Genomic DNA, 22,073 nt, shown 5'->3' with positions numbered 1-22,073 from the left:
TAAAGTTTAGGAGACTTTGTCCCTGCTCCTTTTCCTTTATGAGGTTTTGCAACTGGCTATATTCTAATAACCCAATAGTCATATTTGTATTCATAACTATTTTATTATTAATTCTAAACTCAACAGATTCGTAAAATAAATTTTAGAGACCAAAATAAAGAATTATTTCGTTATCAAGATGGATAATAAATACAAAATTGGAATAACAGAATTTAATTAATTATACACTAAAAAAATACTAAAATATTAAATAACGAAATTAGATTTTATCTTTTAATTTTCTTATGTAAGTTAGTGATCCTCCCTTGCCCCCAAAAAAATCGTAAAATGAATTTGACCGTGTTAAAAGTGTCTTTTAGATGATGGAAAAAGAGACAATCAAAATTCCACTACAGTCGCTCTTGGTTCCCGCAGTGGTTGCCACTTGTTGGATGCGGGTTTCAACCTTACAACCCACATTCTCGATCTTCTCTTCCATCTTTCTTTACCCGCAATGAACTACACTAACTCTTTCTCTCATTCCATTAATTTATCTCCTTATTTTTCTTGTTCTACATGGATCTATAATTTTGCGTTTAATAATTTGATTTCTTCGATCATCGACATTATTAACAAGTAACAACATAACAATGACAGACACCACAGATGATATAGTAGAAGATATCTCATTCCAAACCTTTGAAGATGACTGTAGGCTACTTGCCAATCTCTTCAACGATGTCTTGCAGCGTGAGGTCGGAACCAAGTTCATTGAGATGCTCGACAAAATCCGTGTCCTTGCACAGGTTTCCATTTTTTTTCTATTTTATTTTTTTAGGGTTCATCCTCTCGAACAAAAACATGTCTTAATTGCCTTTTTTTCCTTTGTTTATTTTAATCTTTGTTCTTCAAATGTTCACTACCATTAATTTTTTTTTATGTTCATTGGAATACTTTTCTTTTCTTTTTATTATTTATTTTATTTTTTAAGGATTATCTAAAAATATTTGTCAAAGAACTAAAAATAAAACTGAACATTTTTATTTAAGGACTGAAAAATTCAAGTTTACATTACATTAAATACGTTAAAAATAGTAATTTTAATGAATTTGTTAATTTTTTTTTTTTTTAATATTTAGTTCCCCCAACACAATCCTAACAAAGAAAGTGAGCTAGCAATAAGAAAAAAAGTATATATATATATATATATATATATATCAAAACAACACAGACAAAACAAGAATATATATGTCACCAAAAAAAACAAGAATATATATGTATATTAGACTGTATTTAGTTACGAAAACAAAATAAAATAAAACAGTAAAAATAAGACACAAAAAATAAAAATATAAAAATTAATATTTTTATATTTTATTTGGTAATAAATTAGAATAAATTATGAAAGTTTTAATTTATTTTTTTTATTTAAAAAATTTGAAAAAAAATATAATTATAAAAAATTAATAAAAATAATAAAAGATAAAATAAAAAATAAATTATATTTTTTGTTAGTGTTTTTTTTTTTTTTTGTCCTTTTCATTAAAATGAATACAAAATATACTAATTCATTATTTTTAGACATAATGTTTCTCTATATCTCATCTACCAAACATAAATTTATATTTTTATATCCATGTCTCAATGTTCCATTTTTATAAAGAAATGCAGTCTAAGAATGATAGTGACATATAAGTGAGTGTGGGTTAAGAATGGATTATGTTAAAGAAGACAGACATGGAGTGCAGGAAATTGATGACTTGATCATAAAAAATTTCCAATATATATGTATATTAGGGATGATTGTGAGAATCCGTAAATGTAGGTATTTATAGGGATATTTGAAGATGGTTAGGGAGATGGGGTAAAAATCTCCCAGTAAAATGAAGATGAGAATAAAAGTTTTCCGTGGAGAACTTTTGAGTTTTCCATCTTGTGAGAATCCTTAATCCGAAGTAATTAAGTGTGTCAAGGCCCTTAATTTTGAAACTAGAGTGAAGTGCGTACTTGATTAATATGATTTGAAATATTGAATTTTCTATTATCACTATGTCATCAACATCTATCTAAAAGGCAACGAATATTGTGCTGGAAAATTTGAAGAATAAGCTATGCTACTTACTTAGGGTTGTTGATATCCGCATAACAAGAGGAGAAAGGAGAGTTTTTCATACCACTAACACTCAAATTATTATAGCTGCTTATAGAGAGATTCATGAAATGAGTAATACGGTTTTCTTTCTAACAGGACATTTGGTAGATCACATAAATTATTTTAGATTGGAAGCGAGATCCATAGTTGTTTGGATTATTATTACCTTAACCACCAGCGAGAAGTTTAAATGAACTTCATTCTGTAAATTTGGGCAAAACCTTAGACAATGAGTCTTGTTTTGTGGTGCTTGGTGGGACTGTTTAGTTAGTAACTTAGTATTTGATGTGACATACCTAATGGCATCCTATTGGTTTGACTGACGATGTGGTATTGACTATTGACTGATAAAAGGAGTGGTGTATCGTGAAAGCCGTTTGATTAGTTGCCTGAAATGAACTTGGCGTTTAGGATTAGCTTGGTAAGTTAGTAGCTTGATTATAAAAAGGAAAATGGTGTTTCACAATTTGGATTTAAAAAAAGGTATATATTATGGTAAAGTAGTGTTATTGATAAAGGAACATGAGACAAAATTAAAAAGAGAGCTAGAGACACCGGATTTGGGCTCAAGGGGTCCCATTTGTTGTGTAGTGCTGACTTGGATCAGGACATAATTTAAGAAAACATATAATTCATGTGCAATTTGTACCAAGAGAGTTTAATATTGGGTCTATGTAAGAAAGAGCCCAATACTATGTTTGAGGAATTCATTGTTATGTTGCTGGCCTTGGTGCTTATGACCAAGAGATATGGGTCGCCAAGTAAGCTACCTATTATATTCTGTCAATAGTGTCAAGGCCCGGCCAGTTTGACCTGCTCCACGAAAGTAAAATGAGTCTACCATACTATTTTGCCCTACTTCATAAAAGGTTGGAGTTAGGATGGATTGACACTAACACTATGTTTGTTTAAGAGGAAAATGGAAGGAAAGAAAAGGGAGAAAAGAAAAGGAGAAGCAAAATGATTATTTTTTTTTTTGTTTGATTGAGAAGAAAAATTAGAGAGAAAAAATAAATAAATAGAAAAAATTGGTAGGGTCCACTAATTTTTTTTTTTCTCCAACGTTAGAAAGAAAATGAAGAGAAAACTAATGTTTTTCTTTCTACTTCTAATACTACCTCTTCACTTTTTTAATATATTTTATAATATAAGAGTAAAATTATTTTTTTATAATATTTCTTTCCTTTTTATTTTCCTTCCATCCAAATATATCTAAAAAAAATAAAAATCCACTCAATTTCCTTCCTTTCATTTCTTTTCTTTCTATTTTCTTCCTCTCTATTTCTTTCCTTTCAACCAAACATAGCCTAACAGTGTGACACGAGACATGAGATGATAAGACACAGGATATATATATATATATATTAAATAAATTGTAATGTATAAATTAATTTTTTATTATTTTTAATGTCTTATTTTAATTATATAAAGTATTTAAAATATTTAATATTTTAATAAATAATAACAATGTATATTATTTTTAAATTTATTTCAAAAATACATATTAAGAATAAGACTGAATATGCTGACACGTGATAGTATTTAAATGTGTTTAAATGAGTCTAGAAAAGAATTTTTTATTTTTATTGAAACACGATTGGATACTGCAGACACGCGTATCAAACCAGTATCGATAAGTATCGTATCCAAAATATGTCCAACACACAGTAATTCAACGAGGTGTCTGTGACTAGTTTGCCTAGTTCATTTTTTTGAATAGTCAAATTAATTAAATTAACCTAATAGAAAATGATAAGTAAAAATCTAATCATAATTAAAACACAAATAAACAATGGCCAAATTATAACACAATGTCTTTTTCATAATCTATTTTAAATTTTCAACTTCATAACGGTTGTTCATAACAATATATGTTTTCTAATTACTGTAAAGAATAAAAAAAAATAGTTTCAGCTTAATTTTGAATTAATAAATAATTTAGAGTAACCATAAAATTTATAAAACAATATAATACAAAAATAAAAAAATTATGATAAAAAATCAAAAGAATCTGGTTTAAGAAACAAACTAATTCACATAGAAATAAAGAAAGAAAAATAGAAAAATAAATGAATAAAAAAAGGAAAAAATAAAATCAAAACATGAGAGAGATATGTCTAAAAAAATCTATTTTTTTAATTTTCATATATATTCTTTAACTCCTTTCTCAAAGAAAACAAACGCACTGGCGGGTGTGACCGTCCGGTTCCGCTAAAATTCCCGGATCTAACCGTCGGCGGATGCATAGTTGATAGTTGTGGAGGCTGTATCGTGGCAGCCGTGGAAGTAACGGTAGTCGGCCAGGGTGACTAGTGGCTTAACCGTGCTTACTGCTTGCTATAGTACTCCTAGCTCATTAGCGTTGCCGCGGTCTACGTTGAAGTTGGGCGAGCCACCACAACCACGACAAGAGTTGTGCAGTGGAAAATATTTGAGGAGGAGGTGTCAATTAGGAAGTCATGGTTATCGAGGAGGCTGATGCATCCTTGGAGTAGTCATTCTCGTTGGATTACTATCGAGAAAGACTTGAGAGCAAACAACAGAGAATCTCTAATCGAGGCCTTGTAGAAATCGTGTAGTGAAGTTTCCCTCATGTTTCTCGAAGGTTTTCCCATATTTTATTCGCATGGTTGAGAAGGAGGGGATTATTGGAGGGAAGAATAGGAATGTAGCTGTCAAGAAATTAAAGGAGATGGTAGACAATCAGCAAAGCCCTGTGTGAGGCTCTTGTATCATCAAAGAAAATGAATTGAAGATGTATGCACAAAATGTAGAAATTTTCTACTATGGACAGATGGCATAACGAATTGTTATTCCAAAAATGCAAAAGATGAACTATCTGCAAAGGAATAAGGATGGTGATCATTTAAGAGCACTGCTCTCCTTATTTTGCTTTGTTTTCTCTCGTTGATTTTGGTTATGTTAACAAATGAATATTATATATAGGGTAATTCTTTGGTAGCCAAGGTTATAGTGACTAAAAGTGGCTAAATTTTGACTGACGAATGAACACATGACATGTGGAGAGTTGGGTAAAAGTTGTTAGTTAGAGTGATAGGCCTTATTGTTAGTGAGTAATAAGGCAAAAGAGTAAATAGACTGACCAAAATTATGTGGGCCTTTGTTTTGAAAGAAAAAAAATCTGTTAGTATTTTTTAAGTGGATAATTCCAAAACTTTAATGGTTGGGCTTTAGTATGAAAATCTATTATAATGTTAGAATAATAAAAGATCATGAACTATTAATAATGAAAGTAATAAAAAAAAAGAATTAAATTATGTAATATTTATGTGAATTCTTACTATTAATGTATTTGTGGCATAAATTATATGAGAGTATAAATTTATAAAATGTTAAAATTTTATAAGAAAATAATTTTTTTGAATAAAAATAACTATTAAACAGTATTGTTGATATTATCATGGTTATTATTATTTTTGTTCTTGTTATTATTATTATTATTATTAATAAAAGAGAAATTTTTGAAAATTAGTAATTTTTAGTAGTTTTGTTTATATTTTGGTGAATATAAATACTAAATTATTTTTAACAGATAAATTTTATTAATTTATATGTTTAAACTCTAAAATTTTTGAGTGCAAATAGTAATGATTCATGTGTATGTGCAAAACTTTAATAAACATATGTGTAAAGTGTATGTTTATTGTGTACAAAATCTCTATAAATATGAGTACAAATTATTACCGACTAAGTAGGGACGGAGCCAGGTAGGAGGAAAGGGGGCAATGCCCCCTAATTTTAATTTTTTACATATAAATTATATGTAAATTTCAGTTTAGACCCTTAAAATTTTTATTTTAGTCTTATTTTATTGTGTAAATATTTTTGGCCCCCCTCTAATATTTCATATAGTTCTGCCTCTGCAACTAAGTGCTGGCAAATAAGTTTGGTAATTTTTTTTTAAGAATGTAAAATTAAACGAAAAACTGAGTATTTTTTTGCAAAAAATAACATCTAAGATACACAATATAATTATCATAACATAATTCTATAAGTCATTACTAATATTTTATATAATAATATAAATATTAAATATGTTATTATTAAAAGAACAAACAATTTTTCTTAAAAATAGATATAGAGATAAATATATAAAAACTAATTTGATAAGTATAAAAATTTGAGTGTATAATATTAAATTGGTTAAGTAAAAAATATTAGAGAGCTAAATAAATCTATTATATAATAAAAAATTAATACATATAAAGTTACTAAATTACATAATATTTTTTATTTCTTTAGACATATATCTCATATGTAGACATAGTTCTTTAAAATTTTTGGATGGCCAAAGCTACAACTGTCTTCTACATATTACAATAAAAAATAAAAATAGAATAAAAATGAATAAAAACTGAAATTCATATTTTGTATTTGACTGGAACTCAAATAAAATTACATATCTACAAACATATAAATTTAAACCATAAATTTCGTTTTCGAAAAAAGTAACCTATATATAACCTTCTAATGTGGTATTTCAGTATAAATTTTTTATATTTTAAAAATTTTAAAATAACAAATAATTATAATAAAAAAAATTTATAAAAGTCTAACCAGATTTATACAGTGTGATTCTAAAAATATTAGGGCATAGCATTAGTAAAATTATTATTTCTCTTTTAATAATAATAATAATAATAATAATAATAATAATAATAATAATAATAATAAGAAAAATAATAATAACTATGATAAAATTAACAATACTATTTAATAGTTATTTTTATTCAAAATAAAAATATTTATTATAAAATTTTAATATTTATAAATTTATATTCTCATATAATTCATCTCACAAATATATTAATAGTAAGAGCTTACATAAATATTACATGATTTAGTTCTTATTTCTTTTAGATTACTCTTATAGTTCATGATCTTTTATTAATCTAACATTATAATAGGTTTTCACACTAAGCCCCAACCATTACAGTTTTAGAATTAACTACTCAAAAAATACTAACAAATTTTTTTCTTCAAAAAAAAGCCCACATGATATACACATTATTTTGGCCAGTTTATTTACTTTTTTGTCATGCAATAATCACTAACAATAGACTCATCACTCTAACTAACAACTTCCACCAAACTCTCCACATGTCATGTGTTTATTAGTCGGTCAAAATTTAGTCACTTTTAACCGCTATAACTTTGGCCACCAAAGACCTACCCTTATATAATATGGACTATGGACCAGCCGTAAATTCATTATAAATTCATTATGCTAAGAATCTTTTTAGTTTTTTTAAAAAGAAGATCAATTATTAAATTAGTGAAACTAAGATATTAGGGAAATTAAGATATTTTTTTGTTGAAAGAAAATTATTTTTTAAAAATAGTTAATCATATAAACGTCTACCAATTCTAATAGTTTACCCAATTTTTTATTGGTTGCTAAGGCATCTAGTTTTTAGCCAATACTAGACTAATCAGGTGACCGGTTTCTCGTTGATGTGGTTTCATCTAATGCCATAACACTTGTTTTTTGTCGAGTGTGATGTCCAGTTTGCAATTGCACCTTTCACATAATCAACTAGTTTAGATGTCATCACACACATTTATTTATATCTTCATGAAAAGTCCATTGCCATGTGCTGTTGTGTATTTAGAGAACAAGGATAAAATTCTAGTATGTAAAAAATAGGAGATTATTGAGGACATAGCTCTTAATTTTTTTGTTGTATGTTCTTATTTGCTAGAGTGGTTGTAACATGAGACAAGCAGGGATTGAGGACATGGCAGAGTTGCTAGAGAAACAATTGGCTTCAAAGTTGTCCAAGTTGTCATTGGACGAAGCTCTCACCATTGCACGTGCATTAAGCCATTATCTTACTTTGATGGGTATAGCTGAGACCCGTCACAGGTGATTTTGTTTGTGTCCTTTTAGAATATTAAAGCAAAAGAAATGTGTATTATGACACTCTCTTGTTTTTGGATTAGCTGTCATGTGTTGTTGTTAAAATCAATCGCTTATATAACATTTCTCTAATAAGAATTGAGTGAAGTACTTCCCTCAATCATATGGATATGTTTGTGCAGGCTTCGTAAGGGAAACACAGCACTTGTTGCAAAATCTTGTGATGACATCTTTAACCAATTGGTGCAAGGTGGAGTTACTCCAGATGAGCTTTATAACACAGTTTGCAAGCAGGTTTCTTTTGTTCTTCATAAAATTTGTGAAATACATACACTAACTGATTCTTTTTTCTTTCTTCAAAATTAAAATTGATTTTCTTGCCGCAGGAGGTTGAAATCGTTCTTACAGCTCATCCTACACAAATTAATCGTCGCACTTTACAATACAAACACATTAAAATTGCTGTGAGATTTTCTTACCTTCTTAGGACATGATAAATTCGATGGAAGGTTTACCTTAAACCACAAGCATTTTGTCCCTAATTAATGTTTCTTTTTTATGCAGCATCTTTTGGACTATAATGCTCAACTTGATCTTAGCACTGAAGATCGAGAAATGGTGATTGAAGATCTGGTACCATTTCTTGACTTTCTTTAATTTCTCTCTAATAAATTAAAACATGTTATCGTTATCATTAAGAAAACAGTAACATAGTATGGTATTTAAGGTGTAAATTATGGCTTAATTGTAATATTTACTTTATTCCTTTTGTACATTTTTTTTTTCAATTTTCATAAATCATAATGAATTTGATAGGTGAGAGAGATAACTTCAATTTGGCAAACAGATGAGCTTAGGCGCCAAAAGCCTACACCAGTTGACGAAGCTAGGGCTGGTAAGTTTATAGAGTACTATGTTATATACTAAAGATTTCATAACCTTGCACCTGATATTTTAAACTTTTAATATAAGTGGAAGAACCCCTTGATTTATTTTTAAACTCTCCAGGATTGAATATTGTGCATCAATCACTTTGGAAAGCTATTCCCCGTTATTTACGCCGAGTTAGCAATGCTCTAAAGAAGGTATATTGTTATGAACTATGTCTTCCAAAAGTTTAATGCATTAGAGAAATGCACATGAATTGTTATATATGCTCTTCAAGCACAGAATCATTTTTAGGCTTGAAATATGGACAATATGTATAATCCCATCTTGCCTCGTGCTATAATTATCACTTAAAAGAATGAGGTAACAAGGATTGAACTATGGAATCTTTTTATTATAGAAACTATGATACTATATTATGAATCATCTCTCCTAAAAACTTAAACCGTTAGATAGAGTCGGCACATAAATGGTTATATATAAATATATATTCCCAAACTTCTCTCAGTAACTAGTATATTATTCTCAATGCAACTTATTCTTCCTTGTAGCATACAGGAAAACCGCTTCCGTTGACATGTACTCCCATAAGATTTGGATCTTGGATGGGAGGTGACAGAGATGGAAACCCAAATGTGACAGCAAAGGTGGTTTTCATGTACTTGTATTTGTAATATTTGATTTTATATTTTGGCAAGATTGTTATTTTTGAAAGGATAAGTTAATAACTAAACATAGAGAAATGTAGCAAAAATTACATAGTCCACTAGTATGGTAGTATTTTTTTGAATATTTTGTTGTTGTAGTTTTTTTTGAAACTTTGCTTATTTTGTACGCTCTTTTTTTGGTGTCAAAATAATGAGCTTTGTAATACATTTGAGAAGAAATTGAAAACCTAACTAAGATTCTGTTTCTTTATTTTATTTTGATACGTAACAGCGAAATGGATTGATTGAAATTTAGTTCTTTTATTGATCCTAGTGGTATGAGACATACTTTTCTAGTTTTGTTGTTGAATTTTGTTGCTTGTAATTCAAGTATTATCATCAAATTACCATATCTTTCTATCTTAGATATTAGATTTGGTTTATTTTCTTCTTTGTCGAATACTCGTTTTACTCTTGGAAATTGAATTTTAATCTAAGAATCCTTGACATACACAACAGTAACATAATTGGTTTTCCTTTGTTGTTGTAGGTAACAAAGGACGTTTCAGTTTTATCTAAATGGATGGCAATTGATCTCTATATACAAGAAGTGGATAGCTTGAGATTTGAGCTATCCATGAATAGGTGCAGTGATAAGTTGTTGAAACTAGCTCGTGAAATTGTAGGAGGTTTGTCAGTAGAATTCATTTGGTTACATCTTTCTAATTACTTTATGATTTTTTTTGTTAGCTTTCTTTTAATTATCATGTGTGTCATTGAATGTTGCTTGTCAAGTAATACACGTTAATTACACACTAGCAGAGTGAAATCAATAAATTTTAGTAAAAATGAGTTAAAGCTTTAGTTTGTAAGATTATCATATGAACTACATACAACCTTAGTTGCCATCCCTAAAGCCCCACTAGTTTAGCTTGTGACATACACATTAATACTTGGGTAATGAAATTCATTTTTGACTAATAACTAATTTTTTTTATGGCAATACGAGGAAGACAATAATTTAAAATTATCTTATTCAATTTAATATCTATAATTTTATATATGTAATATCTATAATGACACATTTATTACATCTAATATTATTGAATTACGAAAACAGTAATTAAAAAATACAAGATAAAATAAGCAGTAATTAAGAATGCAAAATAAGGTTATTTTTTATTGCTTCGGAACATGTTTGTTTGCTATATATGGTTTCATAAGGATGCTTTGTAAGGTTTCATCAAACGAGACAATGATATTTATCTTTTTCAAATGATAATATTATTCAAATTATTGCTATTTTTATATAGTTATTTCTGTCACTACATGCCATGATTTGCCATGCAGGCTCTCACAAAAAAAAAAAAAAAAAGGATTATGCCATGCAGGCAGATTGATATTCATTTTACTATTATATTTATGTATTTTGTTCTTTTTATTTGATCAATTAGAGATATTTCTATTTCAAAGTTATGATTTTTCAATTGCATCATGTTTCAAGTATAATATTCATGCTAAGTTACTTTTAGGAATTGACAATCACGTCTTTATCTTTAGATGCAAATAATGAGAATCATCGTGAGCATCGATCTCAATCTACGAGCAGAAGTCAATCAAAACAACCTAATCAACAGGCTTCTTCTCTTCCAACTCACCTTCCTGCTACAGCTCATTTACCCACTTTTGCTGGTACACACAATTGTGCTCTAGCCTGCTATCTAGTTCTATGTTACGTTTTCCTCCTAGATCCAATTAAAAGTTTTTCCTCCATGTGGAATTCGACTCCGGTTGCATGAAAAATGAATGCAAATCTCATCAATCATAAAGCTAACATAATGTTTGTCATCCATGACATGTCACAAAATTCATTCACAGTCTACTGTTAGTGTCTTACATCTTTTGCTGGTAAACACAATAGTAATAAAACCAACAAAAGTTTTGGAATTTGGATCCCCTAAATTTTAAATTTTCACTTTAGAAGGTAAAATGTGATCTCTCCTATGAAATAAATGGTGAAAGATCACATTTTACTCTCTGAAGTGAAATTCAAACTTTAGAGGATCCAAATCCAAAGTTTTCTTGTCCTTGTGGAATTATTCCCCTTTCCTATTGCATTAAAAATGAATATAAATCTCATCAACTGTTACGACATGAATACTCTTGTGAATTGTGATACATTGAATATATAAGTTTATGTCCATAGCAATCTATTCTTCCGTTTTTTTTAAACCTGGATATAAATTTGACTTAATTTCTCCTTGACATTTGACGTCATGAGTTACTACCAATAGCCCATCTTTTACTTTCTTTTCCGATTCTCTCTATTATTTTGTATTCTCTTCCTAGATGTTTTAGTCAATGAAAATATATCTTATTTTTTTTATTATTTTTATTACTCTGTACATGTGCACAAATATTAGCGATAAATACATTTAATTCCTTTTAATGTTTATTTTTCATTATAATTTATTAATTATTATTTATATTATATCTTATATTTTTATAAAAAATACTGTATCGCCATATCCTTGTCATATTTTGTCCATATCACATGTCGTACCTATGCTTCAAGTAACTTCTGTCTTTTTTAAGGTTATCATCACAACCTTGCTTCTTTCGATTCATGTTGTGGTTTGTTTAGAATATGTCAACTTTTATTAATTCAAGTGATTTGTTTCATGTAGCACATGGTGAATCTCACCATCCCAGACTAGACATGCCAGGACGTGATCCAAAGCAACCCAAGAACAAGGTTGATCAATTGAGTAATAGATTTTTGAATTTGCTACAGAGACTAAGATGATATACATGTTTGCATGCATGTTATTGATAGGCCAGCGAGGTTTCATATCCGACGACATCTAAGAAAGACGGTCAAAGTACTAAATCAGAAACAATGCAACGCTCTCCTTCTTTCAACTCTTCTAGTCAACTCCTTGCACAGAGGAAGCTCTTTGCAGAATCCCAAATAGGAAGATCAAGCTTTCAAAAACTTTTGGAGCCAAAGCCTTCTGATGGTCCTGGATTTGCTCCTTATAGAGTTGTACTTGGACATGTAAAAGATAAGGTATCAATTACCTCTGATCATGTTCTTGTGAAGGCTTTGCATTATTTTAGTAGAGAGAAGTTCTTATATTTCTATTTAGATTGTGTGTGGATAACCATTTTAAGCTGCATGAAAAGGCTAAATGCAAGTATTTTTCAAATAACTAGAGAATATAAATATCCGCTACCATTCCTCTCTTGTCTCATATAGTTTGCCTTAATTTTTCCCTTACTTGAAAGATTATGGATGTTTGTGATTGTGACAAATCATTAACTAATCATGTTTGCAGAACTTGTTGCACGATTAATTCTTAATAAAGAGTGAATGGCATTCCTATTTGACTTTTATTTCACAAATAGATTTATAATTGTCCATAAAAGGTTAATTTATGATGATCCATTAAAATTAGGTAGAGATTATAATTATCTCTATGTAAAGTTAACAGATAAGAACCATTAGATGATTCGATATATTTGACAAAATTGTCATGTAATGATCTTCATGCGATTTTTCACCTTAAAGTTAATGCATTTATCTATATTAGTATGTAAACTTGTTGATTTTCAGTTTTGTCTTTAGAAAGTAATTGAAATAATTAGTTTATAGTTTATAATATTGTAGTGAATAAATTCATTTTCTGTTCCATGTGTTTAGCTTCAAAGAAGTCAAAGTCGGCTAGAGTTTCTTCTAGAGGATTGTCCATGTGAGCAAAATCCATCTGATTTTTATGAAACAACAGAACAGCTTTTGGAACCTCTGCTCCTCTGTTATGAATCTCTGGTGCTTTCTCCTACTGCTACTTTTCATCCTATAATGAAATATCTTACCCCAAAAGCTTAAACTATTGGTAGAGGTACATGATCATGAATGGTTATATATTTAATATGTACTCTCACAATAGAGTCTTTTTCTTGAGTTTTAAGCTTTGACAATACACATACCACATGTAACCTATGTTAAATTCAATTAATACTTAGAAGAATGGGACAATTTCTGTTATAGGCTTTGATACAATGTCGTGAATTCTATCTCCTAAAAGCTTAAGCTGTGGGGTAAGGACTCAAATAGTTATATATACCCTTCAAGGTTGTCCTTTCAAAGTTTTATCTTAACTCTCGATTTCCTCAGCAATCATGTGGATCTGCAGTGCTAGCAGATGGTCGACTAGCTGACTTAATTCGAAGAGTTTCTACCTTTGGAATGATGTTAATGAAGCTTGATTTGCGTCAGGTATGAATAATATGTTGCTCATTTTTTCTTTTATGATCACATGTGCCCTGAAAATTAGATTTGTCACAGGAATCTACTAGACATTCTGAAACAGTTGATGCAATTACCAAGTACTTGGGAATGGGTACATACAGTGAGTGGAATGAAGAGAAGAAATTGGACTTCTTAACCAAAGAGTTGAAAGGGAAAAGACCATTGGTTCCTCCTAGTATAGAGGTGAGATAAATTGTTTTAAAAGTTGCTAGTCTAATGGATGGAGGATTTTTTTTAAGAGTAAGAACCTAAACGGTCCCTTTTATATTTTTGCTTCAACAAATTAGTGATTAATTAAAGAAAATTGATTGTTTAATTTCTATCTTTTAAAATATTAAACAAATGAGTCTCTTACAAAACAAAAGGATAAATTAATCTCTTAAAATTTTAAATAGTTTAATTAATTCCTCTACCAAATTATATTTTTACAAAATTATGATGGAGTAATCATTTTATTTGGAATTAATATATTTAATATTTCTAAAATTTAGGAGTAGTTCATCAATCTTATTTCTATAAGAACTGATCAATATATCGGGTGCAAAATTTAACCATAAAATAATATTGTAATCTATTCTCTTGTGATTTGAGTATATGAACTCATTCCAAAGTTATGGAATTTTCTCTTTCTGAAACAAAAACATGATAGAAGGTATTTAGGATGTTGGAGAGAAGTTATATTCACATATGTTAGATATGTTTTAAACAGTTGTGAGGTGTGGACTACCCTTAATTGTGTATAGAAAGGACATGTACACTGAATTTAGAATGTAAACTCATCTTTGCTCTTTATTTATTTTAAAGTTAACTTTCGTCATTTTGTTGTACGGGACTAAGCGGTGAGGAGTAAAAAAGTAACAAGAGTTTAAGTTGAATGTTTAAGTGATGAAATTGTTCTATTGAATAAGGACATACGAGATATGATTGGATTACAAAGGAATTGATTAGGTGTTGATAAAAGATTTGGTAAGGGAGGTGTTATTGAACGAATACTTGTAGTGTTTTTATTATGTTCTATTTGAGAGGTTCTTCTCACCAAAGATTTCTATCAGTCTTTCTTTACTCTTTACCTTCTCACTAACCTCTACAATAGTGCATAGAAAATTCCCCATCCTTATTATGTTTATTTTAATAACTATAATTTTGGACATTCTTTTCTGGTCTACACCTTTCTCACTGTTATTGATTTTATACCTTCTAGGTTGCGCCTGATGTTCAAGAAGTCTTAGATACCTTTCGTGTTGCTGCTGAGTTGGGAAGTGATTCACTTGGTGCCTATGTGATCTCTATGGCTTCAAATGTATGATTATGATTACTACTCTCAAAGTTTTTGCAACGAAACTTTGTGATTTAAATGAATATAATTGAGCAAAATAAATTTAAACATTCCGTCAATTATTATGATGTTTACACACTCCCTAATTCTTAGGTTCCACTACCATATTAACATTGAGGGAACCTAACTTCATTGCAAAAACTAGCTTTAAGAGGGGGTTGTTTAGACTCTAGATTATTCTAGGAGGTGCTGGCTATACACCTATTGAATGGAAGACTTAACTCCCACCTGAAAAATTCATGTCCCCTATATTTCATACAATTTTTATGAGAAGTTTGTTCCTTAATATGAAAAATTCATTTCCTCTATAAGGTATTAAAAGTGTATTATTGTGATGAATTTTTAAGCATTTAAGAAAATGACTTTGGGCTTTCTTTTACCATCAGGCAAGTGATGTCCTTGCAGTAGAGCTTTTACAAAAGGAAGCACGACTTGCTGTCCATGGGGAGAAGGGAAGTCCATGTCCCGGTGGAACGTAAGCACATAATATTTTTGCATTTACATAAGTACTTGAGTATACTAATTTTACCATAAAAGTACTTGAGATGAAATTTGTATATGCTTAATGTTATGACAAAGAATTGAGGCATGCTCTTGTGGTGCATTACTTGTTTCTGGGTCAAAATTTTAGGCCTTTGGGAGAAGATAATTTTTACTGATATTGGCGTGTGGTTTCGCATAGGCTACGCGTTGTTCCGCTATTTGAAACTGTGAAGGACCTAAGGGGGGCTGGTTCGGTTATTCGAAAACTTCTATCAATAGATTGGTATCGGCAACACGTCATTAAGAACCATAACGGACACCAAGAGGTGCTTTTTATAATGATTTTTTTAATTAATGTTATATCTATTATGTGCAATTCAAGTGGATGTATTTTATATATGCAGGTCATGGTTGGGTATTCTGATTCTGGCAAAGATGCTGGGCGCTTTACTGCTGCTTGGGAACTTTATAAAGCTCAGGAGGATGTTGTAGCTGCTTGCCATGAATATGGTATTAAAGTTACTTTGTTCCATGGCCGTGGAGGCACTATTGGTCGTGGTGGTGGCCCAACGTATCTAGCTATTCAGTCCCAACCACCAGGCTCTGTCATGGTGTGTATTCTAATCTAACCATAATTGTTAATCACTATGAAAGTCCAATTTAAATTTAAGTATCATTTCCTATTTGAAAAATTTAGTTGTTTATAAAATTATAGTTTTGTTATTTTTTTAAATTCTCATTCTTAGTTGCTGTGTGTTCTTGGTTTAGTTTTTTAGCTTGGATTTAGGAGTTTAATAACTTAGTGTAACACAATTTAGGTTTGTATGTTTGTGCATTGACTGAATTACGAAGTATTAGAACTTTCTTGCTTGATTTTTCTTTCTAACCAAATATCTAAAAACAGATGTTAGTAGATGATTCTTCTGACATGAGAAGTCTAGAGACTACTTAGTGTTTATGTTGATGTTCAAGTTAGAAGAACATATGAAATCAAATATTTACTTGACATTCAAGTTTTGTGCTTAAGTATATATACTAGATTCTAAGAATTGGCCAATTATATAAGCTATCAATAAGTTGTAATTTGCATAGGCATTTGAATGCATGGTGAAATCACTTGTCTGTCTGATATAATATTCATTGCAGGGAACCCTTCGTTCGACTGAACAAGGAGAGATGATCCAAGCCAAGTTTGGGTTGCCAGACACAGCTATTAGACAACTTGAAATATATACAACAGCTGTGTTACTTGCTACACTTCGTCCACCTCTTCCACCTCGAGAAGAAAAATGGCGTAGTTTAATGGAAGACATTTCAAAAATAAGCTGTCAGAGTTACCGTAGTGTAGTTTATGAGAATCCAGAATTCCTTTCTTATTTCAATGAAGCCACGCCGCAAGCAGAGCTTGGCTTCCTTAACATAGGTAGTCGCCCTGCGAGACGGAAGAGTACAACAGGAATTGGACACCTTCGAGCCATACCATGGGTTTTTGCATGGACCCAAACCAGGTTTGTTCTTCCAGCTTGGCTTGGAGTTGGTGCCGGTTTACAAGGTGCTTGCGAGAAAGGGCACACTGAGGAGCTAAAAGCCATGTACAAAGAGTGGCCTTTCTTTCAAAGTACCATAGACCTAATTGAGATGATTTTGGGAAAAACAGACATTTATATTACCAAACACTATGATGATGTTCTTGTGTCTGAGAAGCGAAAAGATCTCGGTCGTCAACTAAGGAATGAACTCGTAACCACCGGGAAATTTATACTAGTGATTAGTGGGCATGGGAAAATTCAACAGAACAACAGGATCTTGAGGAGGCTTATTGAGAGCAGACTTCCCTTCCTAAATCCAATGAACATGTTACAAGTAGAGATACTTAAGAGGTTAAGAAGTGATGATGACAATACGAAAGCTAGAGATGCTTTGCTCATAACCATAAATGGTATTGCTGCTGGGATGAGGAATACAGGATGACTTTACTTATATGATTTTACACTCATGTTGTAAGCTAACATGTTCATTCCACTTGGCTAATATTATCATATGGTTGTTTCTGAATAAAATGTTTTGGTAAAATACTTTAGATAACATGAATATAAATTCAAAATCTGATGAGGTGAAATGTGTTAGCTCCATACCTCATATTGAAATTTTGATGATTAACCAATAACAGATATAATTTAGAATTTTTCTTAATTTATTTTTAACAGTTTACTCAATTTTTGAACTACTAGAAAATATTTTTTTAAATAATTTATTAAAAATATAAATGTATAAAACTTGAGAATGGTATAATTAATGCTTGAATACCTCATAACGAGACTTTAAGTTGCCTACCCACCTCAAAACTTATGGAAAGTTGATTCCTGCACCTCATAATTAAGATACACGTCATTCCAAAACTCTAGAAAAGCTTTTAAACTGACATATATTTTAGCTCCAAAATATGAGATTGTTCATCAAGCTAGAATGTTTGAAATACGTTTTTTTTTTCATTCTATTGTTGCATGTACAGAACAGTTTAGCGAAACTATTAAAAGCACTGTACCAAGCAAAAGAAACCTGTACTTCTTGCAAATTTTATGGAATCAAGTTGTCATGAAGAAAGAGAGGATTTCTAATGTCTCTTTGTCATGCTCCCACTACAAATACAAGTTAAAGGACCCTAAAAAGAACTAAGAAGTTTCAATAGAAACAAATTGTTGCTTATTTGCCTTCAAATGTTCATCTTAAGTTCTTTATCTTTCTTCATTTATGTAAATTTTTTATACCTCAGAAGAGTTGCTCCAAGTTATCTGTAATTTAGGTTAAAACTTTGTTTTATCTCATATCAGATTAGCAAATACAATACGATTAGTTCCTATATTTGTTTATTTCTTGGAATGAGGATCTCAGATACAATATGAAAAGGGTATTTCATACACATCTTTCAACTATCTTTATAGTCTGATCCAATAGTGATCAATTTTAGCGAAGCTTGTAACAAGAATGTCATTCTTAGATCCTTTTGGTTGGTCTATGTGGCATTGGTGCATGAGAAGGCCTGTTTAAGAATATCTAACGTTTTTATATTTGCAGTGATTCGAGTCAAGTATAGCTTGAAGATGCTTGAGGGAATAGTATCTAATATTTTCTAGATCAATTGTGATCTGAGTTAATCTTAACTTTGAAAAAGTTTTGTAAAACAATATCTCGTAAATACTTATTCAAATATAATTTAATAGTTTCATTGAGATATATCTAACGTTTTCTCAAAGTGTGAAATATACTAAAAAGAAAAGTATAAGTAAACAATGAAAATATTAAACAATGTAAATAATAGATATATCGGATGTTCATTTTACTAATGTACGGATTGTTATTTTAAAATTAAAATTTAGAAGATTAATTTGGAGGTATAATGTGTTTTTATTTGATTAGTAGTTGTTCATATTGTTCAACAAAGTTATTGTCCTCCTAGCATTCCCCGTACTAAAAATATTCTTTCCTAAGTAATATAAACAAAAAGATGTCTTCTAAACTTGAGAAAGTTTGAATTTAGAATTTATAATCTCAAAAGCTAAACCTGAGTGAACAAATCATCTTAGAAGTTGTCGAGCTATCTCAAAAGTAACATAGCACACGGCCACATACAAAATCGTTAAACACGTGAAAATGCTTACCTCAAAAATGTGTTTATATAAAAGACATGTTTTGGCTCCAACGTTCAAATGTGAGCTTGCTCAACAAGCCAATCTGTTTAGAGAAGTTTCATCTCTCATCAGTGACAAATACACTACGAAACTTCAAAATATGACAAAAAGTGCTAACACAAGTAAAAGGCACATTGTTCTTTATTCATTATTAAGGAAATATAAGGCAACGACTGGAAAGGGTTTTCAATAAATTTTTTGTGACACCAAACTGTTTAAGCAAAGGTATGGAAGCTCTCCAAGATGATGAAGATTTAGGAAAATCAAGATATAAATGCATTTGCTCTCAAAGCCTCTTCTCTACGTCTTCAGCCCATAAGTTCTGCACTTATAGAAAATAAAAGAACATAGTTCATGTTCTAGATCTTTATTGTAGATATGTATGTAGTTTATTTTCATGAAAGCTAAAAAAAGTCCTATATCTCTTATAAAGCATCATTAATTAGACTATATCTCAGAAGTAGGATAGGATTTTGATCTATAATTTCTGAGTTTGTAAGATCTTCAAAACTCCTACATATAATGGGGATTCTTGTGTCGAATAATTTCTTATATATCTGAGGTTGCAATTCCTACAAAAATATTAGACAAGTTTATTTGTTCATTTAATTTAAGACATTTGGTTCAAATTAATAGCAATAATGAATTATTACATTTAATATTTAAAACATTAGATGAGATAGCTATATATAAATTATATTATCTGAAATAGCGAATATGCATGATTATATATATATATATATATATATATATATATATATATATATATATATATATATATATATATGTGTGTGTGTGTGTGTATATGTATGTATGTATTAACCAACAAAATAGATTAGAAATTATAAGTTCCTAACAGATCAGAAAAGGAAAAAGAAAAAGATGTTTGTGAAAAGAAAAAAGAAGAAAAATAGCAACAAATAGAGAGGGAATAATTAGAGGTTTGGATAAACAATAAAAGAGATTTTTTTTTGAGCAAATTGTTTTAATACTTTTCTTTTCCTCTCTATTTATTTGCAAGGCATTAAGTAGGCGAGACAATAGTAATTATTAATTGTTAATTATTAATCTCTTTTTGATTGTTGAAATATATTGTCCATATGTAATGAAGTTTAATGTTGGGATCATGCATTTTGAATTATTTCGGATAATGCGCTTACCAATATTCGAGCATATCAGATTTGGTTTATCAAATTTTTGGCACTATTATCGGAGATCAATTGAAATTGACAATATATATCTGGTTAAATTATTAAATTAGATCTTGTTTTATTTTATTTTATTTATTTTTTACTGTTTACTCATTCTTTTCTTTTCTTTTTTTTAATTTTTCTTCTTTATACCACACGGTGCATTTTAATTTTGCAATCCTAACACTAATAAACTCATATTTTAACAAAACTCCTCACTTACAATACAAATGGAACAAATACAAGCTTTACAAAATGCTACCTGTGACTTATGCAGAGGAGCACACAAAAATAAAAGGTGTGAGCTATTTAAGTCCATCACTAAACAAGTCAACTACACAAAATATTTCTCCAAGTCCAGGAAATGATCCATATTTTTCTGGACGAAAGAATTATCCTAATGTTGGTTAGAAAAATCAAGGATAACAATACTTCAACGTTTTATACCAACAACAAGTACATTCAATACAACCCTAAAATCATCTTGAGTTTGTTGTGAAAAAATTATCCCAATCCACTACTGAGTTTGTTCAACAAATTCAAAATTTTAAGCAAGAGACAAGAACAAATTTTAAAAACCAAGAAATCTCCATAAAATATTTAGAGGTACAATTGGAGGAGATTACTAAGTAATTCACAGAGAAGCAAAGAAAAAACTCCTTCCTAAGTAAGACAATTCCAATTCCTATGAAGGAATGTGAGGCAATTAATGTAAGGAATCCATATCTTAGTGAGTCAGGGAGATATGTGAGGGCTGACTTGATCGAATCATTGATCAAACTTTGGAGATAAGGAGACTTATCCGACGATTATAAATACTTCATTAAATAAAGAAGAAGAAGAAGAATTATAAATACTTCATTAAATAAAAAAGAAGAAGAAGAACAAGATTGCTATTGGGTGGATAATCAACAATTTAAAGGGCCTAGATACCATGTGTATGCATAAAATTTTACTAGAGGAAGATTCAAAATCTATGGTGCAAGTACAAAGAAGGCTTAATCCAACAATGAAAGATGTCGTTCACAAAGAGGTAATAAAGTTGTGGGATGCAAAAATCATACACCATATTTCTGACAGCCCATGGGTAAGTCTGGTACAAGTAGTGCCAAAGAAAGGAGGGATCATGGTAATCTCTAATGAAAAAAATGAATTCATTCCTACAAGAATGGTCACCGAACAGAAAATGTGCATCCACTACCGGAGACTCAACATGGTAACAAGGAAGGACCATTTTTCTCTCTTATTCATTGATCAAATGTTGGAGAGGCTTGCTGGCCATACATTCTATTTCTTTCTTGTCGGATATTTAGGGTACAATCAAATTGTGGTTGACCCCTTGATTAAGAAAATACCGTATTCACATGCTCTTATGGAGTTTTTGCCTATCAAAGAATGTCTTTCAGGTTGTGCAACGCACCCGCCACTTTTTAAATGTGCATGTTTTCCATTTTTTCTGATATGGTAGAAAAATTTATAGAAGTGTTCATGGAAGATTTTTCTATATTTGGTGACA

At 30.0% G+C, this 22,073-nt stretch overlaps 1 protein-coding gene across 1 annotated transcript; it reads left to right on the top strand.

Moving 5' to 3' along the window:
• Nucleotides 1-395: 395 nt before the first annotated feature.
• On the top strand, nucleotides 396-17,700 carry LOC112750510 (phosphoenolpyruvate carboxylase 4). Its single transcript, XM_025799270.3, has 20 exons — nucleotides 396-785; nucleotides 7,855-8,018; nucleotides 8,195-8,306; nucleotides 8,399-8,476; nucleotides 8,577-8,645; nucleotides 8,829-8,907; nucleotides 9,021-9,097; nucleotides 9,452-9,547; nucleotides 10,098-10,236; nucleotides 11,108-11,239; nucleotides 12,235-12,302; nucleotides 12,384-12,617; nucleotides 13,251-13,376; nucleotides 13,725-13,826; nucleotides 13,896-14,042; nucleotides 15,061-15,159; nucleotides 15,582-15,670; nucleotides 15,878-16,004; nucleotides 16,083-16,289; nucleotides 16,825-17,700. The coding sequence occupies exons 1-20, from the start codon at nucleotides 630-632 to the stop codon at nucleotides 17,647-17,649; spliced, it is 3,126 nt and encodes a 1,041-aa protein (XP_025655055.1). The 5' UTR covers nucleotides 396-629; the 3' UTR covers nucleotides 17,650-17,700.
• Nucleotides 17,701-22,073: the final 4,373 nt, after the last annotated feature.

This window comes from Arachis hypogaea, chromosome 15, assembly GCF_003086295.3.
Source record: "Arachis hypogaea cultivar Tifrunner chromosome 15, arahy.Tifrunner.gnm2.J5K5, whole genome shotgun sequence".
Lineage (NCBI taxonomy): Eukaryota > Viridiplantae > Streptophyta > Magnoliopsida > Fabales > Fabaceae > Arachis > Arachis hypogaea.
This window is presented reverse-complemented; position numbering and strand designations above follow the sequence as displayed.